General features: G+C 63.2%; 1 protein-coding gene across 3 annotated transcripts; it reads left to right on the top strand.

The window, feature by feature from the left end:
• Positions 1-1342: 1342 nt before the first annotated feature.
• Positions 1343-25883, top strand: PIAS4 (protein inhibitor of activated STAT 4). 3 transcript variants are annotated; one of them, XM_027049112.2, is made up of 11 exons: positions 1343-1500; positions 6223-6649; positions 17260-17317; positions 18160-18201; positions 18576-18666; positions 18769-18897; positions 18995-19100; positions 21118-21191; positions 21290-21450; positions 23820-23950; positions 24081-25883. In XM_027049112.2, exons 1-11 carry the CDS (start codon positions 1474-1476, stop codon positions 24350-24352), a joined length of 1518 nt encoding a protein of 505 aa, XP_026904913.1. In that variant the 5' UTR covers positions 1343-1473; the 3' UTR covers positions 24353-25883. The 3 variants fall into 3 exon arrangements, with proteins under 3 accessions (XP_026904913.1, XP_026904912.1, XP_026904914.1); XM_027049111.2 differs by having other exon boundaries at positions 17260-17344; XM_027049113.2 differs by lacking the exon at positions 1343-1500 and adding an exon at positions 3245-3987 and having other exon boundaries at positions 17260-17344.

Raw genomic sequence — 25883 nt, 5'->3', positions numbered from 1 at the left:
AAGTGAGTGAGGTCACATGCATTTGCTGAGGTGGATGCTACCTCGACTTAAAAATTTTGGTATTTTTGTCATCATGGATTTTTTTTTTTTTTTTTTTTTGCCTTCTCCTCCTTCTCCTTCTTCGTTTTAATGTTTATTTATTTTTTTTTATTTCCAGAGGGAGGGAGGGAGACAGAGTGCGCAGGTGAGCAGGGGACGGGCAGAGAGAATCCCAAGCAGGCTCCAGGCTGTCAGCACAGAGGCGGATCAGGGGGGATCAGGGGCTCTATCTCAAGACAGTGCGATCACGACCTGAGCAGAAGTCAAGAACGGATTCTCTAGCAACTGAGCCACCCGGGTACCCCTTTTGCGGTTGCTCAACCATCGAGCCACCCAAGCGCCTCGCATCCTTATTTAAAAAAAAAAAATCACATTAACATATCTTATAACCTAGTGATTTGGGGTGCTTCCTTAAATTTCTCTTCATTCCTGCCCTGAGAATCATGAACTCAGGGTATGAGCCCTGGAACACACGTTTTCGAATTTATTTTTATTTTTATTTTTATTATTTTAAGACTTTAAGGACACTTGATCCCTAAGGCGGGGCTGGAACTCACGACTCCGACGTCCAGAGCCTCACGCTCTTCTGGGCCAGCCGGGCGGGCGCCCTGGAAACACACATCTTTGCTCTCTCGCCTCCCTCTTTTGACACAACCAAGTTTGAGCTGCGCTGCCCGCGCGCGCTGGGGAGCCAAGGAGGGCTCTAGAGCAGGGGAGGCCCCAGTTAGCGCAGATTCCAAAGGTTACCGTGGGTGGGGAGGCGGGACCCGCGGGACGGTCGCTAGCAGGGGCGGAGCAGCGCGGGCTGCAGGGAAGCGGGGGAGGAGGTGGTCCTTCGCCGGTCCGGGGCCAGCTGGGGGGCGCCGCGCGCCCGCGCCCCCTCGCCCCCGGCCGCGCCAGGACCCGGATGTGCGGCGCGCGGGGCGCCGCGCCGCTAGGGCCGCACCGCGGGGCGAGGCTGGGCGCCCGACTGCAGGCGCCGGCAGTCGCTGCGCTTGGAACCCCCATCCCCTCCCCCGAGGCCGCCGGGCCTCAGGGCTCGCACCTGGCGGCCGTCCTGCGCGGGGGCCGCGACACCTGGCTGCATTGTTGTCGCCACCGCCCCCTCCTTCCCTCCTTCTCTCCCTAGACAGGACCCAGCGCTGAACCCCACCTGTGCAGGGCTAGTATCCCTTTAAGAAGCCAGACGCCGCCAGGGGTGGGCGTGGCTGCCGCGAGCGAAGGGAGGGTGGCGGCGTCGGGCCTCCCTGATTGGCCCGAGGCCCGGGCGGCGGTCGCGCGCGCCTGCGCACTGCGAAGCACCGCTCGCCGGCCGGGGGGAAGGAGGGCGCGCGAGTGCTAATTGGCCGCCATGGCGGCCCCGCCCGCGAGTGGCGGGCGGTCACGTGACGCGACGGCTGGGGGCTCCCGGCGCGGGGGACGCTGGTGGCCAAGATGGCGGCGGAGCTGGTGGAGGCCAAAGTGAGTGAGCGGCGGCGCCGGCCCGGGCGGGCGGGAGAGGGGGCGGGGGCCGGGCGGCGGGCGGAGGTCTGCGCCTTCCGCCTGGGGCCCCACGGCGCGGCCCGCTCGCGGTTCGCTGCCCGGCCCCTCGCCCGCCCCTGGCCCTGGCGCGCCGGGTGCGGGCGGGGGGCGGGGAGGCCGGGGGCGGGGCCCCCCAAACCTTACCCTAGCTTTCGGGCTGGGGGTTGGTTCCCGGGCTTGAGGCGGGGTCGCCCCCCCCCCCACTAGCCCTAGTGGTTAGGGTCCAGTCTCCCTAAGCACGGGGACGGGGCCGCGCCTCCCAGCTAAAGGAACAGTCCTCCGGACAGCATGACGGGCTGGGCTGCTCGTCTCCTCCTCGCTCTGAGCCGGGGTCCTACGCTCTGGCCTGGGGTGGGGGGAGGTGTCTTCGCCTCTCCACCCCCCACGGCACCGAGGACTAGCATCTGGGTCTCAGCCTCCCCGCCCAGCAGACCAGCTGGGGTCGGCGACTCCTTGATCGGAAGGATCCCTTGATCCTGCTGCCACCGATTCCACCATCCGGGGTGATGACCCAGGGGCTCGAAGCACCCGGAAACACAGTGTTCTTTGGGGGTCTGTACCCTGGGGTGGAGTTTGGACCCCTAGTTCAGCTCCCGCGTTGGTCCCAGAGCCCCGCCCCCCTCCTGACACCATCTCTCTCGCCCTCCGAGTGGGGCACGGAGTCACTTGAGTTTGCTCTCCAGCCTGGGATGGAGCCCTGATCCCTGTTCTCTGTTCAAAGCCTTCCTAATTCTCTCCTCATTCTCGGTCCTGGGCTCTGCCTTCCTCTCCTGTCTTACTTACCCTGGGGACAGCATCTGTGAGGCTTTGGACTCTGCTCCTGGGGTCTGTAAACTTCACCCTAGCAAGATCAGGCCCCATACTGGCTGTTTCTCCTATACTCCCTGGTGAGTCTACTCAGATCATACTCCCTCCACACAACTCCCAGACCCCTGCTTTGGATCCTTTTACGCACCCTGACTCTGGCTTCTAAGGCTCGCTCTCCCTTGCTGCCGGTTTTTTGCACCGATTCATGGAGAGTCCCCCACCTCTTTCTTTAGTGCTCCTCGTGCTTACTCCATTTTGGGGTCCAGGTTCCACGTCCCACAGATGCCATCCCTGTTCTAGGGATGTACCTCTTTTCCAGGTACCTCCCTCACGGCAAGGCTCCAGAGACCTTGTCCCGAACTACACTGGGGTTGTTTTCTTCCTCCTTGCGAAGTTTTACTCCAGGCCTTTGGTGGCAGCGAAATGGGGCACCGGACCTTTGCTGGACAGAGGCTCCGCCCCCTGCCCCGCCCCCAGTCTCCCCTCCCCAGGGTCCTGACCTGTGAATGTTTTGTTTGTCTGGTTCCTCTTTCTCCCTTCCTTTCCCACTGAGATCTGAAATGCAGCTCCCTTCACCCCCGGAGTGTCCCCCCCTCCATGCCTGCACTACACGCCCTACCCGTGTCTAGCGTTTGGAGAAATTTGAGACTTGCTCTGGAGATGTGGAAGTCTGGAGTCTGCAGGCCCAAGGTGGCAGCTGGTGGGCTTGAAGTCCCCCGGAGCCCTGAAATTCAGCCGTCCTGTGGGGCTGTGATTCTGGGCCCCTGGGCCCCTGCTCCCCGCCGCCCCCCGCCCCCCCAGGGTGGGGACTAGATTCTCCTATACCATCCAGGGCCTTGAAATCCGATCTGATGAACTCTACTTGACCCTCCGGTGGCCGGGGGGGGGGGGGGCACCCCAATTAAATCAAGTTGACCCTTCTTTCGAGTTGCCTCAAACGGGCGCCTCTGTTCAGTGAACCCCCTGAGGTGGTGTGTGGCGTTTTGCACAGGCCCCCTGTCCCCTGGAGACGAGGACCTGAACTTTTCCCCCCTCATGCTCCGGGGGACCTGTCCCCGAGGCAGGTTGAGGGAACGGGCAGCTCTGCCCAGGCTGTTTTTCCACGCAGCTCCAAGCAAGCCCAGAGTTGAGACTGTGGAAGCCGCTGGGGCCCGGTGCTGTTTACAAACACGGATCTGAGGGCCAGGCGGGGTAGGTGGAAGCCATGGCAGGAAGTGATCTGCAAAGCGCTCGGGGCGTCTTCCTGAGCGTGTGTGCCCCTGTCACGCTGTCCCCCCCCCCCCCCCCCAGTGTCAAGGGCGGGCTTCGTGGTGGTGGCAGCTGCCGAGAAATCCGAGTCGTGAGCATATGGCAGCTTGAGGGATGTGCCCCAGGATGCTCGTGCGGCAGCTCGGGATGTCCAACCTGGCGAAAGGGCCAGGCCTCGGCGGGGGCGGGGCGCTCCCAGGGGCGGGATCGGGTTAGAAGATGCCTTGTGATCAGACTCGGCTCGCCGAGCCCACCTGCCTTTAGCTCCGTGGCGGGCAGTCAGCTTCCACATGACATCGCCTCTCCCCTCCAAGGCCTTGGGCCTCTTCCAGAAGAAACATCTTGCCTGCAAGCCTATTTTCTCTGCTCAAGGTAGGAAGTCAGGCTAAGGAAGGTGAAGTCTTTCTGTTTGCACAAGCGTTCGGGGCTCGCTGAGGGCCGGCACAGTGCTTAGGTCCCGAGGCAGGAGCTGTGCTGGGATGTGAGGGTCCCCAGACCCCCAGACAGCTGGGTGGGAGCCGAAGGAAGCGCCCTCAGGAGTCGGATGGCCCCTGCCGCTGACTACGCAGGGAGGCTCTGGGCCGGCCGCTTCTTTCTCGGAGCTTCAGCCGACTCACCTGCCTGGCGGGCACGGCCCCCTGCGAGACTCGTGAGCAGGAAGTGGCCTTGTGGCAGACATTGCGCGTCCATAGTGCAGGGCTGGGAAGAAGGCCCTACAGCAAGGAAAGGGCTCCCCCTTGAGATTCTGCAGGCCGGCCGGGCACCCCGCGCACCGGTATCTGGTTTTGTGCCCCGACAGCCCCTCCGCCGTCAGCAGGTGTCTGTCTGCTATACGCCTGGGAGAGGGTACACATCTTGCTTGGATAGAGAGCACAGAGGGGCCTGACAGAGGGGCCAGGGTCATCTGGGAACCCGGGGCTTCTGAGTCCCCCTGCTGCCATCAGACTCCACGCCTCACTCTTGAGCAGCCAGGAAACGGGAAGCCCCAGAGCCTTTTGGCACTGAGACCACTATGTAAACACCCTGGCCGGGTTCCCGCCCGCCCCCGACTGTCAGACTCTTAAGTTGAATTTAAGGGCTTTATGGGTTTCCTTGGGTGCCGTCCTGCCCTGTGCTCGCCAGCTTTCCATACCTTCCCTCATCGCGTGTACCTGTTTCCCCCGTTCCCCTGGAAGTTTCTTTTTCCCACCACATTGCGTTCGTCACAGGCCGGCTTTGGGGCTCGGTGCGGGTGGCCCATCCTTCAAGGATACTTTGCTCATGTAGCATGTTGGGGGACCCTCACACCCCTCACTCCCCCTTCGCGTCCGGGGTCTCACAGAGGGCAGGCCGCAGCCGGGCAGCCCCAAAGAAAACACTGGCATCAGCTGAGCTCTTGTGTTCGGTTTGATTTAGTTGGAGGGACCCTGCCAGACCTCTTTCATCGCTTTGCCGCAGCTCAGCGAGCGGCCTCTGTGGCTGCTGGATTCCCGAAGCCTTCCCCTTAGACCCGCGGTTCTCGGTGGGACGATCCCCTCCCCAGAGGATGCTTTGTAGCGTCTGGGGGACGTTTGCGATGGTCACCGCTGGGGTCTGGGGCAGCTCCTGGCATCGAGCGGAGGGAGGCCAGGGATGCTGCGGAGTACCCTACAGTGCCCAGGGCGGCCCCGCCCCAGAGAACAGTCCAGCCCCGCTGTCCACAGTGTCGAGGCAGAGAAGGCCCGCTGGAACACGGCGGACGTTTGATGCTCGCCAGCGCTCAGCTCCGTGCGGGCGCCTGCGGTGCCGAAGGGGGAAATTACCCCCTGGCTTCAGAGTCGGGCCCGGGCCTAGGTTTAGGTCTTGGCTCTAACATGGCGCTCACCCTGGCCTGGCAGGCTCGTTTTGAGAATCAGAGTCAAGTATATAATCACACGCGCAGCTCGGTTCCTGGCAGGTGATCAGTATTAAGTTGTGGCTCCCATTCTCCAGAGGGAAGCGAAAACACGTTTGTGGCCGATGTTGATTTACTCTGCTCTCCGTGTACGTTGCCTCCTCTGGTCCTCCCCACGTCCCGATGAAGTGAATCCTGTCATCCTGATGAAGAGACCGAGGGTCAGAGAGGCCATTAGTGTGCTTGGCTAGGGAGTGGCTGAGGCTGTTTACGGGTAAAGCAGGATCCTCAGTTCCTGCCCTGGGGATGCTTTCAGGCTTGAAGATGGGAAACGAGAACCTAAAATAGAAGGCAGTGGTGTGTGTGTGTTGGGGGGAGGGGGGGCAGTCAGAAGCTTTTGCTGCGTTGGCAATGCTGAGGGAGGTTCGAGGAGGAGGAGGGGAGCAGGGCTGAGCTGGGAGGGGGCATCACAAGGAAGGGTGAGCTGGCAGCCTGAGCAAAGACACGGAGGTGGGACCGAGCCTGGGCTAGTGGGCCTGGTGCTAAAGCTGCCTCCTCCTCCTGGGTTCTTGCTCCTGCCAGCTAGAGTGAAGGGGGCTCGGGGGCAGGGCCAGGCAGCACCTGATGGGGTCTCACTTTGCTGTACCCCCTAGTTCGGGCCCAGGGGGCTCCAGAAAGCCCCTTGTCCCATGGACAGCCCCTGAATCTGGCAGCGTCCCTTCTGAGCACGTGTGTCTGTGGTTGCTTTTTCCCAGAACATGGTGATGAGTTTCCGAGTCTCCGATCTTCAGATGCTTCTGGGTTTCGTCGGCCGGAGTAAGAGTGGACTTAAACACGAACTTGTCACCCGGGCCCTCCAGCTGGTCCAGTTTGACTGTAGCCCTGAGCTGTTCAAGAAGATCAAAGAGCTGTATGAGACACGCTACGCCAAGAAGAGCTCGGAGCCTGTCCCCCAACCCCACCGGCCCCTGGACCCCCTGACCATGCACTCAACCTACGACCGGGCTGGCACGGTGCCCAGGACTCCCCTCTCGGGCCCCAACATTGACTACCCCGTGCTCTATGGGAAGTACTTGAACGGACTTGGACGCTTGCCCGCCAAGACCCTCAAGCCAGAAGTGCGTCTGGTGAAACTGCCCTTCTTTAACATGCTCGATGAGTTGCTGAAGCCCACAGAGCTGGGTGAGTCTGCCACTGCCCTGGGGGTCCCACCGGGCATGGGCCCAGTGGCCACGGCCAGCCCGTCACCGCCCCGGAGCGTTTTCTGGGGACCAACGAGGGCCATGGGGTTGCGGGGGGCTCTCCCTCTCAGGAAGCGCAGGGGCTACCTCTGAATCTTTATATTAGCCACATAGCGTCGTCTCGCAATTGACCCCAAATTTTAGTAGCTTAAAGTAGTGGACGCTCATCTGCTCTGTTTGTGAGCATCAGAACTCGGGAGTGGCTTAGCGAGGTGGTCCTGACTCAGGGTCTCATGAGGTCTCAGTAAAGCTCTTGGCTGGGGGCTGTCTCATCTGAAGGCCCGACTGGGGCTGGCGTCCACCCACTCACCTGGCTGCTGGCAGGACTTGGCTTCTTGCTGGCTGTGGACTAGAGACCCCAGTTCGTGCCACACGGTGCCCGTGGACGGCTCGAGCGTCCTCGCTGTGTGTAACGGTGGCCGGCTTCCTCTGGAACCAGTGGGGGTGGGGGGGAGGGAGGGTTCGTGTGCACATCTGTGTAGGATCAGCCAGAAGCCACGTCCTCTCGATGCCCTAAGCTTCGAAGCGGCATGACCTTGTGTTCTCTGCTTTGCATCGCGTCCGTCCCACAGACCAGCTCTGTACATCGTGGGTGGGGACTGGACCGGGCTGGGCCGTCCAGAGGCAGGGATCGCTGGGGGCCACCTGGGATGCTGGCTTCCAGGTCCTAACTCCCAGTGGGTGGCAAAGGGGCTGGAAGTTGGATCCAACCTTTCCTCTGCAGAGGGTAGGCGCCCCATGGGAGCAGCCTTGGCCAATGGGTTCGGGCCTGTCAGCATGGGCCAGCTGGCTAGGGAATGGCTAGCCATGCCCCCGAGAGGTACGCCGGGGCTGGAGGAGACCCATGCCAGGGCTCTGTGGCTCCTCCCTGCTTATTCATCTGGCCCCCATGTTGATGGGGCACCTGCCGCGCGCCAGGCCGCCAGCCCCCAGCCCCTTGCCAGCGGCTGTGATGATGGGGCCGGGGCGGGTGTCAGCCTGGTCTCGGCCTCACGTGCTGCCCCGATCTCAGGGCAGGGGGGGCCTACCCTGGGAACGCGGCAGGAGACCGAGAGCGCCCCCCGCCCTCGCGAAGGTTCCCTTCCGGCTTTCCTCCTTCAGGGCCTAGAGGTGCCCCCAGCCTCGTCGGTGCCGTGCTCCTGCCACCCTTGCAGCCCATTCCCCATTTCTCCCTTTCAACCCCCGCGTCCTTACTGCGCCCCCGCTGCACACCTGGCCCTGGCTCTCACCGTGCGTCGGTCCCTGCGTGCCGTGGCCGGGCCCCCACCCGCCATGCCCCTCGCTGTGTGGTTCACTCCCTCCCACCCTGCTGACCCAGCGTCCTGTCTCGCTCGGCCAGGGGGCCCCTCTCTGCACGCAGCGTTCCACGCCGGCCCGTGCCAGCCAGCCCGCCGTGTCCGGGCCCCTTCCTCGCCGGAGCCCTTGAGCTCCGTGAGGTTTGGCGAGGGGGCTGTGCTTCCGGGAGAGGCTGCGGGGGGTGGAGGAAGGAGTTGCCGGGGGTCCAGGCCCGGGACCCTGAGGCTCTGCCCTCCTGCCTCCTCTTGGGCAGTGTTTGTCACCGGCCCCCGGGTGGGGAGCAAGTTGCCTAGCAGCACCTGTTGTGCGGTCGACGTGGCCGCACCGGAGACCCGAGGCCCTTTCCTGAGCTTCTGGACGCCTTCCCTGTCTGCTCCCCCCAGCTTCTCTGTGCATGTTGGAAGCCATTCTGCCCCTACCCCCAGGGACTCTGGCAGGCTCTGCGGGCCTTGGGACTGGCTGGCTCTGAAGGTCAGGTTGACGTTTCAGGTTCCTAAGGACCCGAGGATGATCTTCGTGATAGAGAGGCTGGGTTTTCACCGGGAAGCAGTAAGTCAGGCTTGGCACTGGGTGGGGGACAGAGGTGACTTTGAACTCCAGGGCCGGCAGCCTCCCTCCCCTGCCTGGACCATGGGCTTCCTTCCTGCATGGCCCACTCCCGCCCCCGCCCCACAATGCATCACTTTGCCCTGAGCCCCCGGGGACCCCAGTCACCTGATCTCCGGGAGAGTCTGCTCCCCTGTCTGCACCAGGAATGACTCTGCTGGCGGCTCAGAACAAAGAGGCCGACCCCGCCCTGCCCTTGTTCCCACCCACTCCCCCGCCCCTATCCTGAGTGCACCCCTTCCCTGGTTTCCCTGGGACTCCCATCCTCGGGGACCCCCTGGTGGCTGCCAGGTTCATCGGGAGAGTCCTCGTGGGGCCCAGATCTGGCCCCGAAGCGGTCTGGTCCCTCTGTTCCAGGACCGGCGATGTTGGCCACCCACCCCTCAACCTGGGCGCCTCCCTGTGGCAGCTTCTGCAGCCCTGGCGTTGCCCCAGAGCCACTCCACCAGGCTCGAGCTCAGCCGGTTTCCCCCTCCCCCTCGCTCCTGACCATGACCTGCTGACCAAAATGAGGTCCAAACACTCTGGTCTGTTTCCCCGGAAGAGCCGCCGGCCGGCTCTAGCTCCAGGATGGAGACCGTGCCGGGTGCAGAGGGGACATAAATCACAGGGAGTGGCATGTTTGGGTTGGGGGAGGGGAGGAGAATAATGGAGTCACAGACCCAGGAGCTGGAAGGACCTCAGGAGACAAATGATGTGCTGCAGTGGGGCCGGCACCTAGAAAGGTCGGGAAACGGGCCCGAGGTCACACACCATCCTGAGGAAGGGGCCCCGGGGCCGTGTTCTCAACTCTGACCCACCCCGAGTCATCGTGCCCTGCACCCCTGTGGGGAAGAACCCATCTTGAACCCCATGACGGTTCTGGAGCCCAGGCCGCCTCTTAGCTCGAAGAGCCCGGCTGTCCTCCCCGTCCCAGCCAGGAGAGGGGCACCCGATTCCCGACCACGGCAGAATTCGGGGGAGGTGTGCCAGGGAACACGGTCCTGGTCGCGGTGTCAGCGGCCAGTCTGACGGGGGGAGGCCCGGACCCCCGTCTGGGCGTGTGGGAGAGAGGAGAGGCCGTCCTGAGACTTGAGGGCAGAAGGAAGGAGACGTGTTGACCTGAGCAGTGCTGCTCCGCGAGGCTCTGGCGTCCTGCGGCCAGCGGCTCGGGCTGTGGGGCTGTCCGTGTCCCCGCTGCCCTGGAGCGATGGTGCCCGAGTTCCCCTGGCTCTCTACGTGCCCCTACAGCTGGGTGGCCCGACGCTGGTTGAGGCCTGCCGGTCCGGCACCTGCCCTGTCGTGCGGGGCACACGTGCGTCCCTCACCCAGCCCCTGAAGCCTTTGGGTGGTATTGCCCAGGCAGCCAGGCAGGCGTGGGGTCCCCCGCTTGGAGTGTTCTGCCGGGAAGCGGCACTAGACATGATTAAATGGTGCCTTGAGAGGAGTGATTGGGGAGTGCAGGCTTCCCTGGGGGCAGTCAGTGCCAGGAGCACCTCATTGTGCATTTGTGAGGAGGTGGCAGTCAGGAGGCTTCCTGGAGGAGGCCGAGTTCCAGACCTGAGGGCCGAGTAGCCATAAGCATGACAAAGAGGAAGGACCAGGGGAGCGGGGTGGCGGGCACAGGCCTGGCAGCGAGCGAGGGCTCAGGAATAGAAGGCGTGGGGACGGGAGCTGTGTGGCACAGGAGAGAGAGGCCAGAGAACGCGGGATGAGCGGGCCATGGGGATAGTGGGGACCGACTGGACTGTCCCGAGGGCTTCGGGGTCGCTGAAGGTCTGGTGAGCTTTTCCAGGTCTCCTTTCGTTGGGTCCTTTCTGGGGTGGGTGTTCCCCCTGAGGCGCAGAGCCCCCTCCGTGGTTCCTCAGATCCATTCCAGGTCCGGTCTCCCAGCTTCAGGCCCACCTGCCTGGCCGCCCCCCTGGTCTCTCCCTATACGTCACCCGCGTCTTCCCCAGCAGTCAGAGGAAACTTAAAATAGTGGGCTGGTCGTGTCCCTCCTCTGCTCAAAACACTCCCATGACCCGCTGACTTTTCTGCCTGGTTCCCTCCCTGCCCTCCCTCCCTCCCTCCCTCCCTCTCTCTCTCTCTCTTCCTCACTTTCCCACTCTGCTCCAGCCACACAGGCCTCACTGTTCCTCCAAACCACGGGGCCTGTGCTGCCCCGGGGCCTTTGCACGTGCTGTTCCTGCCGTCTCATGCTTTCCCAGACCCTACATGGGCCTTCCCTTCCCAGTCACCTAACCTAAAGCTCGTCTTCTTTCCTAGTCGCTTTCCGTCATCTCGTTACCGCCCTCTTATCCCCTGTGGCCCTGTCCCCGACCCTGACATTGCTTATTAATCTGTATGTGTTTTTTGACGCCTGGGCTTCGTTTGTTCCGTCGCTGCATCGATGGTGTGGAGCAAGGCAGGGGGTGCCCGTGTGAGCGGAGGCTCGTTGCTGGGAAGCAGTGCGGGGGGCCACGGTGAGAATGACCTTGAGCTAACATTCTGCAGCTCTCCTTCAGCGTGTGAGCCCCTTCCATCCGCGTAACTTCACGGGGGCAGCAAGTCACGAGCCCGCCGGCTGCGTGTGGGAGCCCCTGTGAGTGGCGGAGGTGGGCGTGAGCCCGGAGCCCCCGACCCAGGGCTTGTGCCTGCTTGCTCCCTGCTGCCCGCCAGGCCCTCTGCACCCAGCCCGGGGCACCTGTCTTCCTATCTCTTCCCCCAGCACCACCGCAGCGCCACTCGTGCCAGCCACACCGCCTCTGAGACCTCAGACCTCGACTGCTCCATTCGGGGGCCTGCGGCTACGTCGTGGTGGGGGCGGCTGGGCCAGGAGTCAGAGACCTTGTGGGTCTGGGGGCATTGGCTTAGAGGGTGGGCCTTTCTCCTTCTCTGAGGTTCTAGGGTGCAGGAGGCCATAGGCCAGCAGGAGGGAGACCAGGCCTATCTGATTGACTTGTTTTTAAGTTTACTTACTTATTTTGAGAGAGGGGGGGAGGGAATGTGAGCAGAGGAGGGGCAGAGAGAGAGGAGGGGAGAGAGAATCCTAAGCAGGCTCTGCACTGCCAGCACAGAGCCCGACCCGGGGCTCGAACTCATGAGCCACGGGATCATGCCCTGAGCCAAAACCAAGAGTCAGTCGCTTAACTGACCGAGCCATCCAGGCGCCCCTCTGGTTGACTGTTTAAGGTCTCCCTTTCCTTGCTTGTTCCCGAAGCTCGTGTGCAAGTGCGTGTGCGTCATAGAAGCAGGAACAGGCCCCTGTTGGAGGTTTGGGCGTGTTCTTGCCACCGTCCTTCCTCCGCACGTGCGACCCTTCGGGACCACAGCCGTGTCCTAACTACGGTTTTAGCACCTCCCTCCCCCTCCGCCCCCCCACCCCGGGTATCGTGAGCATCTGCTCCGGTCGTGGAGTGTTCTTTGCTGGTGGCAGTTTGCACGGCAGCCTGGCAGCTGGGGTGGACATGTTGTGCCGGGCCTCTCTGTTGGTGTCTGGATTGAGCCGCAGGCTGGTTCCGGTCCTCCCAGACGACCTGGGAACAGGGGTTCCCTCCCTTTAGTCCCTGGGGGGCGCTGGGGCCTGGGGTGGGCACCTCATCCCAGCCTGTGCTCCACCTGGCGGGGCCCCCACCGCCTGGCGGCAGCCTGTGTCCCCACAGACGTACTTCTGGGTTTGTTCAAAGACACCGGGAGACTATGTTGACTCTTAGGAGGTAAAAGTCTTGGAGAAAAATCGAGCAGGGAAGGAGATGGGGAGACCAGAATTGCAGGAGGTTGTTGGGGAGTTGTAGTGTTTTGGGGTTTTTTGTTTCTTAAAGTTTATTTTGAGCGGGAGCACATGTGAGTGGGAAAGGGCAGAGAGAAAGAGGGAGAATCCCAAGCAGGTTCCAAGCTGTCAGCACAGAGCCTCATGCAGAGCTCCATCCCACGAACCGTGAGATCATGACCTGAGCTGAAACCCAGAGTCAGACACCTAACTGACTGAGCCCCCAGGTACCCCTGGGGGGTGGCAGTTATAATGTTTGTTTATTTCTGAGGGAGAAGGAGAGACAGAGCGTGAGTGGGGGAAGGGCAGAGAGAGAAAAAAGGAGACACAGAATCCAAAGCAGGCTCCAGGCTCTGAGCTGTCAGCACAGAGCCTGACGCAGGGCTCAAAGTCACAAACCCTGAGATCACGATCTGAGCCACAGTCAGGTGCTTAACCGACTGAGCCACCCAGGTGCCCTTGGGAGGATAGCAGTTTTTAAATGAAGGTGTTCAGGGACATCTGTCATTCTGGTGGCATTTGAGCAGATTTCAGAGACATCAGGGCCATCTAAATCACCGGGGAAGGAATGTTCTGGAAGAGGGGATGTCAAGTGCAAAGGCCCTGAGGCAGGATGTTCTTGACACACCGGCAGCAGGAGGAGGTGGCCGAGATGGCTGCTGTGGAATCGAGGCCACTAGGGGTGGGGATGGCATCCCCCAAGTGGCAGATGGTGACCTGCTGGGGTGGGGGTGGGCAGTGAGGGGTCTGTGTGGGACAGGGACCTCGCTGGTGCGTTTCGAAATCGGAGCCACTTGGGAGTTGATGGGGGGGGGGGCTAGGAGTGCCACGAGTTGTGGATGCTGCCTGCGTCTCTGCTCGGAGCTGCTGGAGGGGCGGAGCCACCACTTCAGTGGATGACAGGTCTGGGTTTGGGGGACCCCCTGCCCCCTCCCACCGTGCCGGGTATGCTGTGCCCCAACCCAGGTGGCAGCTCGCCTCCCCGGGGTCGAGGGTGGTACTCGGCTCCCCTCAGCCTTCGCAGCCGTCTTAGGTATGGGGAGCCCCGCCCCCAAGAAATAATTGCCCCTTGGCTCTTTGGGCAGGTCTGGGCATGTCTGCAGGTGGCCTGTGTGCTCCCCCACCCCCCAATCGGGCGGCCCTCCCCCAGGGCCCTAAGCAGGACTCCGCGGGGACTGGCCGGGCCCTCAACACGCGAGCATGGGTTGGCAGTGGTTTGGCAGTTAGAGCAGCCACCTCTTGCCGAGCTCCGGCCACACGCCCGGCCCCGTGCCCGGAGAAGCCCCCGGGCTCGGGCGGGGAGAGCGGTGCGCACCCGGGCAGAGCTGGGGTACGAGCCCACGTGGTCTGGCTTTGGAGCCGAGCTGGTTTTTATATTTCAATTGCGTTTGCTTTTAAGTAGGTTACCTACTCTTGTGGTTTGGGATTCAGAAGGTTTGGGAGCAGGGCTCGGCCACCTCGGGCCCAGGGGCCAGCTTCGTTGACTGTTCTCGAAAACCAAGCTTTATTGACCCGTAGCCAACGCCCATTTGTCTGTTTACCATCTCTGGTGGCTTTTGTGGTACAAGGCAGAGTGGGGACGTTGAGGCACAGGGCATGTGGCCCACAGAAACCAAAAATACTTACGTTCCAGCCCTTTACGAGAACAGTCTGCCCACCAGTGTTGGAAGGGCTCGGGCAGTAGGAAGAAAGCTGACTCCTTGGGGCGCCTGGGTGGCTCAGTCAGCTGAGCATCGGACTCTTGATCTCTGCTGAAGTCACGACCTCATGGTTTGTGAGTTCGAGCCCCGCGTCGAGCTCTGTGCTGACAGAGCAGAGCCTGCTTGGGATTCTCTCTCTCCTGCTCTCTCTGCCCCTCGTCTGCTTGTGCACTCCTTCTGTCTCTCTCTCCCCAAATGAATAAACTTAGAGAAGAAAAAAAAGGAAAGCTGACTCCTTCTTTCTCCCAGTCACTCTGAGGCGGTGATTGTGGCCAGTTCTCACAGAGCCCCCCATCCAGAGATGTCCTTTGCACACATCTCTCCCTCTGCCCGGTGACGCAGATCTGGTGTGATAGACACCTGTCTGCACCTGCTGCTTTCGGCCAACAGAAGCATCTCGGGGTCCACCCCTTATCGGAGCTTGAAGAGCTTCTGGATGCTTTCCCGTTTCAGGGTCGCCTGGCATTCCCTCGTCAGCTGTCCTGGAGTGAAAGTAATCTCTGTGCCCAGCGTGGGGCTCGAACTCACAACCCGGAGATCAGGAGTCACCTGCTCCACCGATGGAGCCTGCCAGGCGCCCCTTTCCAGTGAAGCTTTAAATGTTTAAAAGCTGAGGTGTAATTTACATACGACAAAGTCCTCAGATCCTCAGTGTGTAGTTTGAGTCTCACCCCGGGAACCCAAACGCTGTAGACCCACAACATTTCCGCCACGTAAAGCCCCCCACCCCTTCGGACGTCCCCCGTCTCGGCCCGCACCCCTAGAAGCACCCCCCGTCGTCCCGATTCCTGTCACTGCGGGCGAGTTCCGCCTGTTCCTGGACGCGGGCCAGGGCACGTGCGTCAGGTACTTCTCGGCGTCTGCCTGCTGTGGGTCAGCACCTTGGCGGTTAGATTTGCCCGCGTGGCCGTGCGGGGCATCGGTTTTAGGGTTCGTCTGTTTCTGCACCGGCCGCCACTCGGGTTGTTTCCAGTTTAGGGCCCCTAGAAATACGTTTGCTGTGAGCGTTCTTGTACAGTCTTCCTGGGGACCTATTTCCTTTTATCTGGGGGCAGATACGAGGTTGCTGAGCGATTGGGTAGCTGTGCGTTTAACTTTGCTAGAAGCTGCCCGGCCGTTCCAGAGGAGGGGTTGTGCCCGCAGCAGAGACTTGCTCCGCACCCCCCCCCACCCCCCCCAGCACCGGAAGTTGTCACTGCGTCTTAGCCATGCCGGTGGGCGTGTGAAGGTTTCAAACCTGGGCCAGATCCCAAGGGCCTGCACGTTTGCCGATATTTTCTGAAGAATTTTTGCGTCTGTGTTTGCGAGGGATATTGACAGTATTCCTTTTTTTTTTTTTTTTTAATGTGTATCTGTTTTGAGACAGAGAGTGTGTGTGCGCATGTGGGATTGGGGGAGGGGGGCAGAGAGGGAGAGCGAACCCCAAGCAGGGCAGGCTGAGCACCAACAGCCCAGAGCGTGCGATGTGGGGCTCAATCTCAGGGTGCTGATGTGTGCCGAAATCAAGAATCCGGTGCTGGACTGACTGAGCCCCCCCAGGCGCTCCCTCACTGTTCCTTCCTTGATGCCTTTTTGTCAGGTTTGGTATCGGGCTCGTGCCGGGATTGTAGAGTGAGTGAAGCATCCTCTTTACTTTTTGAAAATTTGTATGGAATCTGTATTATTTCTTTTTATTTTCTTTCTAAGGTTCTTATTTACGTATCATGAGACAGAGACTGAGGGAGGGAGGGAGGGGCAGAGAGAGAGAGAGAATCCCAAGCAGGCTCTGCACTGGGCAAACCCCGACGCAAGGCTCCAAACCACAGATTGTGAGTTCATGACCCGAGCTGAAACCAAGAGCCAGACGCTTGACCGACTGAGCCCCCCAGGCGCCCCATATCGCTTCTTAAATACTTGAGGGAACTCCCCAGTTGGATCTGGTTTTCGTGTGTGGAAGACTTTTCAATGATGAGTTCAGCTTCCCTAACTGATAAAGGGCTTTTCAAACTTCGTGCGTGTTTTGGCGCCAGTTTGGTAATTTGCGTCTTTGGAAGAATGTGTCTATTTTATCTAAGTTATCAGATTTATTGGCGTGAAGTCGTCCACCTCATTCCCGTGTTAAACTAGAAGGCTGTGGGATCTGTACTGTTGTCTGTCTTTCGTTCTGACAGCCTGGGTTCTTGTGATCTTCTGTTCGTTCTAGCTAGTTTATCAAAGAACTCTGGCTTGAATGATTTTCTCCCTTGCTATTTTTAATTTCTTTCCATCTGGTGACTTTGGCTTTAATTTTCTGTTCTTTTTCTAGTTTCTCGTAGAGGAAGTGCAAGTAACTTATTTGAAACCTTTTTCTGTCTTTTAATAGAAGCATTTAAAGCTATAAGTTTGCCTCTAACGACTGTGTTAGCTGCTCCTCCCAAGTTTTGGAGCGCTGTATATTCTCTTTCAGTTCAGAGCACTTTCTGATCACCCCTGGGGTTCTCGATGCAGATGTAATTGAGAGTGCAGAGCCAGCTAGTCACCACCCTGGTCTCCATCCCCTGGCAGACATTCCCCCACTTGTGCACCCAGCAGGCACTTTGTAATGACTAGTGTGCCTCCGTGTGTGGGGTCCCTGCTGTGAGCTGGGCTGCTCCGTGACTCTTGTGCACTTAGAGGCTCAGGGTGGTTTCGCTTCCCTGCCTCCTCTGCTGGCCGTGAATGCCCAAGGCAGAACCTGTCCCCAGCTTGTCCCTGTCCCCTCCAGCAGTGCCTTGCAGGGCCTAAGCCGAGTGCCGCGCAGACAGGCACGCACTTGCCGGGTATCCAGAACAGCCGTGCGGGGTGGGGACACAGTTGTTGCCGGCGTGGTACAGACCCAGAGAAGGCAGGCTCCAGGTGAAGCGGCTGGCTCAAGGGCACGCAGTCTGCCCCACGGCATCCTGCCAGCCCGGCAGGCTCCTCTCCCTGAGCCCAGCGCTTCTCAGTGACGCCTGAACCTGGGGGGCTAAGAAGGCTGCTCCTTCTCAAGGGGCCCGTAATGGGGAGGTGGGGGGAGGCGTTCCCTGAATCATAGGCTGCGGGGTGGCACCAGGAAGGGCTGGGCTCCCCCCGCACCTCGTCCCTGGTGGCCCTGCTTCCACCCCACATGCCTGGCTGCCCAGGTGGGGCTCAGCCTCTCGCTCCCCGCTCCCCGTGGACGTGGGTACGGTTGGCTCCCTCGTCGGGGACCGGACGTCCCCCTGACCCTCCGTTTGTTTTCAGTCCCACAGAATAATGAGAAGCTTCAGGAGAGCCCGTGCATCTTTGCGCTGACGCCAAGGCAAGTGGAGCTGATCCGGAACTCCAGGTGTGCTGTGCCCCGCACCCCTGCTGACCTCCTCGGCGGGCGGTGGGCTGGCGTGGTCTGGGGCGAGCTGGCCTTGCCGGGCGGGGGGGGCCTTCGGCAGACCCCACGGAGGCCCGACGCCCCGTCCCACCCCCACCGTGTGTGCGGTGGCCCCCGCCCCCCGTCCTGGACAGCGTGCTTAGTCTGCGTGCCCTCCCTGCCTTTGACCCGCGGCCCCGAACGGGGCCAGTGTCCCCTCCAGCACGGCTCCCCTCGGCGCCGCTGGCTCGGGAGAGGGGTGCCCTGTGCCCTGGGTGGGGGGCGGGGGGGCCTCAGCAGCATCCCCGGCTCCCGTCCCACTTGATGGCGGGATACAGGTACCTCATGTACCACCTCATGTATCTTTCCTCGGCCACCTTGGCCCCTCCCTAGTTGTGATGAACACACATGTCCCCCCAGACACTGCCCGGGGTCATGCAGGGGCCCCTGAGCGAGGACAGATGAGGGACGAAGGCCGTCCCCGGTCTCTGCTATCTGAGGCCTTTCCGTCTGCAGCTGAGACAGAAGTCACCGCTGGAGCAGCCACTTGTTGGCCACGTGGCCCGTGCCGGGCCCGTACCCACCAACCCATTTAATATCCACGTGGACAGCCCCCGAATTGTCCAGAGAGGGGGGTCCTTTGTCCCAGGCAGCAGTGAGTAGTCAGGAGAGGAGGCTTCAGTCAGCACCCACGGACTTCGTCACCAGGGGAGGTGGCAGGTTAGCCCGTGTGGCGTGCTCAGTGCCCTCCTGACTCGCTGACCCCTCTCCTCCCCTCTGACCCCCTCGGCGCACAGAGAGCTGCAGCCCGGGATCAAGGCCGTGCAGGTGGTCCTCAGGTAAGCTGGGTGGGCCGCGGCCCCCGCCACGCCCACCGCAGGTGCATCCCACCGGGCCCCTCTCCCTCCCGACGATGTCTCTCGGGCTCCCCGCTCACGGGGGGGCCCTGCTCCTCCTCTCTTCCTGCTGTGTGTCCTTGCCTCTGCCTGTGGACATGTCCCCAGCTAGCCTCGCTCAGACCAGCTCTTGGGCCCCGAGACCCACCCCCCCCCCCCCCGCCCCCGTACCGTGCAGAACGGTGATCCACCTGCCGGGCAGACGTGGCCCCTGTGGCCTCCGCCCTGGCCCCACGTCCACCCTCCCACCCCTCTCAGGGCCACCCCTCCATCCAGGGCCCCCTTTCACAGCCTGATGGGCTCCGCTGCCATTGCAGAATTTGCTACTCGGACACCAGCGGCCCCCAGGAGGACCAGTACCCACCCAACATCGCCGTGAAGGTCAACCACAGCTACTGCTCCGTCCCGGTGAGCGGGGCGCCCCGGCAGCCCTGGGCCTGCTCTCGGGGGCGGGGCTGAGGGTGCGGAAGGAGCATCTTCCGCGGTGTGAGCCCCCATGGCTGCTTCCAGGGCTACTACCCCTCGAATAAGCCTGGAGTGGAGCCCAAGAGGCCGTGTCGTCCCATCAACCTCACCCACCTCATGTACCTTTCTTCGGCCACCAACCGCATCACCGTCACCTGGGGGAACTATGGCAAGGTGAGTAGGGTTCGGGCGCTGCCCGCCACCACCCCCCTGCTCCCCCCAGGGGGGCCCTGGCCGGCCCTGACAGCCCCTCCCCCACCTGTATCCCCAGAGCTACTCCGTGGCCTTGTACTTGGTGCGACAGCTGACCTCTTCGGAGCTGCTGCAGAGGTTGAAAACCATCGGGGTGAAGCATCCAGAGCTGTGCAAGGCGCTGGGTGAGCTCGTGGGAGGGGCACGCCCCAGCATCCATGCATCACCCCGGGGAGCGTGGGAGGAGGAGCGGAGCCGGTCACAGATGAGGCAGGGATGAGGGAGGTGTGCTCTCTAGCCCGGCGAGCCCGGGGCTGTGAGAGCTGGGGGTGAAGCCCGCCGGCATCCTGGCAGGGTGAGCACCTGGGGGCCGTTCCCACAGCCCCGAGCCGGGCACGTCCCTGGAGACGGGGTTCCAGGCAGATGCCTCTGACTGCTGGGTGGGGGCCAGGGACACGGAGAGCAGGAGCAGACCCAGTTTGCAGTTGTGGGCCCCGGGCAGTGACACAGTCTGACCTCAGACAGCAAGACTGGTCGTGTTCAGGGAGGGGGGACGGGACACAGGGAGCACTGAAAGCAAACCGCTCCCCAGACGGACAGACAGCAGGTCCTGTCTCTCCTCCTGTGTCCCTGCGCTCAGGGGCTGCCCAGCCCACAGCGGAACTTGGTCTGCTTGGCGGCTGCGTAGCCTCAGGCAAGTCAGTGGCCCTCTCTGGTTGCCACAGCTTCCGACCAGATGCCCACGATGGCCCTGGGCTGGGGGGCTTGGCGACGTCCCCGTTTGACCGTTGGGGACACTGAGGTGCCGAGCGGCAGGGCCTTGGCCCGTGCGCCCCACCCCGCCGCCTCCCACTTCCCTGAAAGGGCCCTTTCTTCGAAACCGCCCCCCTACCTGCCTGTCTCCCTGTGGGGACAATGGCCAGCTTGAGCACAGGAGGCAGGCCCCCAGCAGCATTCCGGCCATGCAGGCGGGGGGCAGGCATCGGCAAGGGACTGGGCGGCATTCATGTAGGCGGCAGCCCACGGGGCGGGGGCGTGGGCGGGGGCCTGGACGTCTGGCTGACCTCGGTGGGTGACGGGTGGGGGGGGGGGAACCCTGCTGTTCCCCGGTGCGCAGGGGCTGGTGTGGGTGGGGCTGCCTCGGCCGGCTCAGAGCCCATGGTCAGGCTTCCTCTCTGAAGCCAGCGCCAGGCTGGGCCTCTGGGCCGCTGGCTGGTTGCACGGGAAGTCCTGTACTTGGTCTCACCTGTGGCCTCCTTGATGCGCCCAGTTTTGTCTCTGTTGGGTCGGGCGGGGGGAGGCGGCCTTGCTCCAAACCCGATGCACCTCTGAGGCGAAGTTCACAGCGAGGTGTGAGGGACCCACGTGGCCTTCGGGACAGTTCGGGAGAGTGGAGTGGGGATGAGCACCCTCCACCCAGTGTGGAGGAGGGCGGGGCGGCTCCGGGCCGTCTGTCCTGAGTCTTCAAGGGCTGGGGTCTGGCAGCCGGTCTGGGCAGTCTCCGGTTCTGGCCAAAAAGCTCCGGAGGGAGGGAGCCTGCGGGCCGCCCCAGGGTTTGCCGCGCCAGAGTGTCCTTCCAGTGCCTCCCGTGCCGCGTTCACCGTCGAGAAGGGGGCCTTGCACGTTGCCGTGGAGTCTTTCCAGGAGGGGGTTGGCTTGTGGTGGGCACTGGCCGCCTTTTCCTTTTTTGAGACGTAGACTTCTCGTCCCGCCCCTGCGGGGTTTGCTGGGGGGGGGGGGGGGGGGCGGGGCATCGGTGCTAGCCCCGCCCCCCCCCCCAGCGCGTGCGCACCGGCTGCCATGACCCCCCACCCCCACCCCCGTCCTCGCCGAGTCCTCTGGGGATGGCTTCGTGGGACTCCCAGTCACGGGGGACCCGCCCCGTTGGCAGCTGTCGGTTGCCGCCACGTTTCTTCCCGAAGAAGCCTGTGGGCCATAAAAACCTGCCGCGGGGTCGGGGCGCTGGTTTATCCAGCATGGCCGGCCGCTGCCCGGGGTGCTTTCCGGGTGACCTCTGCGGCCCTGGGCGCCACGGCCGCAACGCACCTCTTCGTCCTGGGAGGGTGGAAGTGGGGGTGCCTGACGCAGGGGTGGCGTGTGGAGCCGGCAGCATTGGCCGGTGCGGGAGGGCCCCGCCCCTCGGCTCCAGCCCCGCAGACGCCTCTGTCCCCTCTGCTGACAACGGCCACCCCTCCCCCGCAGTCAAAGAGAAGCTGCGCCTGGACCCTGACAGCGAGATCGCCACCACGGGCGTGCGGGTCTCCCTCATCTGCCCGGTGAGTCGGGGTGCGCGCGTCCTGTCCCCTCGCCCGCCGCGGGGTGGGGCAGCGCCAGGCCGCGCGGCCTGCTCACCCCGCCGGCCCCCTCCCCGCAGCTGGTGAAGATGCGGCTGTCCGTGCCCTGCCGGGCGGAGACCTGCGCCCACCTACAGTGCTTCGACGCCGTCTTCTACCTCCAGATGAACGAGAAGAAGCCCACCTGGATGTGCCCCGTGTGCGACAAGCCGGCCCCCTACGACCAGCTCATCATCGACGGGTGAGTCGCCGTCGGGGGGGGGCGCGGTGGGGGGGGGAGGGGCCCTACCCCCCCCCACCCCCGGCCCCCGCGATGAGCCGCAGAGCCACACGAGGAGGGGGCCTCTCTGGTCGGCTCCGCGGAGCCCTTTGGCAGCCTCGGAAGGCCTGGCCACGAGCGAGGCGGGTGCCCCGGCGGGACCTGTTGGGGCCCGTGCCGCGCACCCGGTGGCAACGCGGCTGAGGCTATCTGGGCCCTGGAGGTCTGCTCGTGACCTCCGGATCTGGAGTGCATCTGCCCCACACCAAGCAGGCACCCCAGGAAGCCCCCGCCTCACGTCCACCACACGAGCCAGAGAGTTGTTTCCGAAACGGGGGTTCGGCACAGCCTCTGCCGGGAAGGTGGGAAGGACGAGTCCGCCCTGAGCTCTGCTCCTGGCTCTCCTGTGCCCTTCTTCCCAGGTGGCGCCAGTGTGCAGCCAGGCTGTCCCCACCTCCTGAGTGGCAGGCCCTCCCCAAGCCACAGGGGGACAAGGGGAAAAAGGCCATTCTCCCCAAAGGGGAAACTTTGCTCAGGTCTTAGGTTTCCAGAAACCGAGCCCAGCACCTGACTGACCAGCTCCTGCCAGGCGCCAGCCACACCCATCTGTCCCCAGGGCTGGGGGCGGGGCAGGGGGAGAGAGAGGCCGGGGTCAGGCAGGAGTGGGTCTGTGGCCTCGCTGCTGCACCTGGAGGTCTGTGAGGGCCGATGAACCTCGCGGGGCAAGTGTGTGCCCCGTGGGCCGGGGAGTGGCTTCCTGCCCATAGGGGCGTGGCTTGAGCGTGTCCCCAGCTCGAGTGCTTCTCTCCATCTGGTCACCGCACTCAGGCTCTCGTCAGGCCGTCTCTCCCGACCGAGCCAGGAGGTGAGCCTCATCATCCGCGCCTTGCAGATGAGGAAACTGAGGCTCAGAGGGGAGAGTCACCTACTCTGGGCGCCCCCAGCTCACAGGTGGCCAGGCCGGGACTCAGACCCAGGTCCGGCCAGCTCTGAGCCCGGGCCCCCTCTGGAGGGCTGAGCTGGCGCGCCCCAGTGCCCCCACGCTGTCTAGCCTCAGGGTGGAGAGAGGAGGCCCCTGGGGCCGGGCACAAGGGCCAGGGCTGAATGGCTGCTCTGTTCCTGGCCTGGCAGCTGTGCGGCCCCGTGCCTGCCTCTCCCCCCGCCCCCACAGGCCTAGAGCGGGTCACCCAGGCTCGAGTGGCGGCAGCTCCGACCGCTCCAGGGGCAGATGGGTCTGGGGCTCGGGTGCGGCTGTGCCTCACACAGACCACAGTCCCAGCATCCCGCGGGGCCTGGGCACAGCCAGGGAGGCTTCCTGGAGGCAGGGTCCTTGATTCATGCTTTTCCTCGAGGACTCGTCATTTTGTCCCATCCCTGGCCGTGCGCTGGGTGATTCCGGGGTCCCCGCGAGAACTTTGTCATAGATCCTGCCTTCAGAGAACTCCCAGCTGGGCGTGGAGAGTGTGGAGAACCAAGCCAGACAGAGATGACCCCTGTGGCTTGCGCTCTGCCTGGAGGAGGAAGGGGCTCTGTGGAGGGGGCTCTCCAGTTGGAGACGGAGACCCACACGGCAGGCAGAGCTGTGTGGACGCAGGGCGACCCCGGGATGGTGGGTCTGTGGGCGTGACGACCGGAGTATCTGGAGCAGGGAAGGGCCTTCCTCTTGTGTGACAGCGGCTGCGGTTGTTGGGTCCCCTGAGGCGGGTGCAGCCGTGACACTGAGCTCACGCTGGGGGCCGTGACGGCCTGTTGCCACTGCAGCAAGTATATCCCTGTCCCAGACCTGGCCTGGCGTGGGCCCTTGGTGGCTGGAGACGGTGGGTGCTGTGTAGGCCTCATCCTGTCGGTGGGGAGACTGAGGCCCTGTGGTCAGGAATTGGAACCCAGGCTTGCTGCTTTCTGGCCACGTTGGCTTCGGGGAGCTCCCCGCCCCTCCCCGGGCCTGGCTCGCCGTAGGTGCCGCGTCGGTGCTGTTGCCCGTGCGGGGGTGCCGTGGCCCCGCTTCTGCCCCCTGCTCCTCCCCAGAGCCTCTCAGGGGGGTTGTGAGCAGCACAAACCTTCCGTCCGAGCCCGTCTCCTTCTCTGGAAAGGTGGGGCGGGGGGCGGCGGCTCGGGTTGGGGGCCAGACCCCCAGGCTCACGCCGTCCGGCCGCGGCAGGGTGGGCAGCCACCGTGTGCTGCCGAGACTGGGCGGGTGGCCGCAGCCCCTCGCTCGGGGAGACTGGGCCGCTGACCCGAAGCCACTTCTGCAGAGAAGTGGGTTCCTTAGCATGCGTCCCCCCTCCGAGTCCAGGCCTGGGGGCGGCGGGGAGACTCTCCCCGGCCCAGGAGTCAGCCCCCGGCCCCTCCAGGCTCCTGTCCAAGATCCTGAGCGAGTGTGAGGATGCCGACGAGATCGAGTACCTGGAGGACGGCTCGTGGTGCCCGATCCGCGCCGAGAAGGAGCGCAGCTGCAGCCCTCAGTGCCCCATCCTGGTGCTCGGTGAGTCCCAGCCCTGAGAGCGGGGCTCGCGGCTGGCTCGGGCTGCCCGCCGGGCCCAGCGACCGGTGCTGCTGCGCCCCGGGGCCCCCCCGCCCCTCACCGCCTCCGTCTCCCACCCTGTCGCCCTCAGGCACCTCGGACGCCAACGGGCTCCTGTCCACCCCTAACCTCAACGGTGGCGGTGCAGGAGGCGCCGCGGGTGGGGGCGCCGCGGGCGGGGGCGGCGCGGCGGGCGGCGTGGAGAATGGGAAGCCGGGAGCTGACGTGGTGGACCTCACGCTGGACAGCTCGTCCTCGTCGGAGGAGGAGGAGGAGGAGGACGAGGACGAGGACGAGGACGAGGAGGGTCCCCGGCCCAAGCGCCGCTGTCCCTTCCAGAAGGGCCTGGTGTCGGCCTGCTGACTGCTCACCGCCACCGCTGGCCGGACACTCGACTTTCCTGGTGCTCACCCACGCGGATGGGGCGCAGGCGGGCCTCGGGGTGCAGAGGGAGGAGTGATTTTTTTTTTTTCTTTTTACTGTTCATTTTGTTTTTCCACCCCTTTCCCTGGCTCCTGGCACCTGTACCTCTGGACTCTCCTATCGGAGGATTAAAAAAAAGTAAAATGACAAAAAAAGTACAAAAAAAAAAAAAAAAAGGAAAAAGGAAACAAAAAAAAAAAATCAAACTTTTAAAAACGAGGCAAGCCACCCACACAGCTGCTTCCCCGGCTGGAGCCTGAGCCCCGGAGCCCAAGCCGGCCCTGGGACGCCCCGCCTCGCCTCTTCCAGTGACCATTCCAGCTGGTGCAGGGGGACGGGGCGCATGGGGTGGGAGGGGGGCAGCGGGGGACACTGACGGGCACGTGCCCCTCCCCCTGGCAGCAGCCGCCACTTTGACATTCGTCTGTTCCTTTGCTTTTTTTCTCTGCAAACACGTTCTCTCGCCCAGAGACCCTGGAGCGCACCGCCGAGCAGGGAGCATTTTAGCCAAGAAGCCATGGAGTGGGTTGGGGCAGGGAGGGGGGCGGGGGGAGCAGGGGCCGGGGTGGGGGGCGTGTGGGGGGGGCCGGGGAGGGTTTAGCCACAGATGTGTTGTATTTTTTGAAAGTGCAATAACTTGGTATTTTGAAGACCCAGCATGTGGCCAGGACCCCCTGTGGAAGGCGGGGGCCCCAGGGTGCGGCGGCGCGTGGCGTGGGGGGGTCTCCGTTTTCTAGCCAGCTACCTCGGTAACTCCAATTCAGGTTAACTTCCCTACGGAGCAGCGCAGACGTCCGCAGATGCCGCCACCCGGCCCCTCCTCGGCGGGGGCGGGGCGGGCGGCCACTCCCCCAGGGGCAGCAGGGACACCCCCCCCCCCCAGCCCCACCTTCTCTACTTGGGGTGGCTCCTCCCCCCTTTTCTTGCTCTTGGGTTTTCCGACGGGTAGAGGCCCGCCCCGCACCCCCTCCCCTGGGAGCCTCACTCTCGTCTTCCAACAGGGCCGGGCCGATGGGCCTCCCTTCAGCTGCTCACCCAGCACCCCCCCCCCCCCCGCCCCGGGGAGGCCAGGCCTCGGGGTGGGGGTGGGGTCCGGCCATCGCGGGGAGCCGGCAGCTGGGCGCCCGGCCCCGCCACCCGGCGTCCTCGTCCCCTGGAGGCCACGCTTGGTTCTCCCACCGCCTCTGCCCCGTTCTGTCTCGCTTCTTTTCTTCTTTGCTGCCCACCCCCTGCCCCAGAATAATTTCCTTTGTATAAACAGAACTCTTGTAGTCAGGAAGCAATATCATTTCAGGTCTAAAGAAGAAAGGGACATCAATCTGGCCGAGGGCAAATTCAGTTTTACTGTATAAACTCGGCTGTGCAGTGCGGCCCCTCCGTCTGCACGGGCCGCTGAGGGCCACCGTTTTCTAATATTTGTATTCTAATTTAATTGTTTTTAAAAAACACAAATAAAAAAGGTCAAGGTGAA

The sequence above is a fragment of the Acinonyx jubatus genome, chromosome A2, assembly GCF_027475565.1.
Source record: "Acinonyx jubatus isolate Ajub_Pintada_27869175 chromosome A2, VMU_Ajub_asm_v1.0, whole genome shotgun sequence".
Classification (NCBI taxonomy): domain Eukaryota; kingdom Metazoa; phylum Chordata; class Mammalia; order Carnivora; family Felidae; genus Acinonyx; species Acinonyx jubatus.
The sequence above is the reverse complement of the archived record's forward strand: the minus strand, read 5'-3'. Positions and strand labels throughout refer to the sequence as shown.

Excerpts from the sequence above, each read along its gene's own strand:
- PIAS4 (XM_027049111.2), top strand. The coding sequence starts at position 1,474 with ATGGCGGCGGAGCTGGTGGAGGCCAAA. Across the intron at positions 19,101-21,117 it reads AGAGCTGTGCAAGGCGCTGG|TCAAAGAGAAGCTGCGCCTG; the intron begins GTGAGCTCGTGG and ends CCTCCCCCGCAG. Across the intron at positions 21,451-23,819 it reads GACCAGCTCATCATCGACGG|GCTCCTGTCCAAGATCCTGA; the intron begins GTGAGTCGCCGT and ends CGGCCCCTCCAG.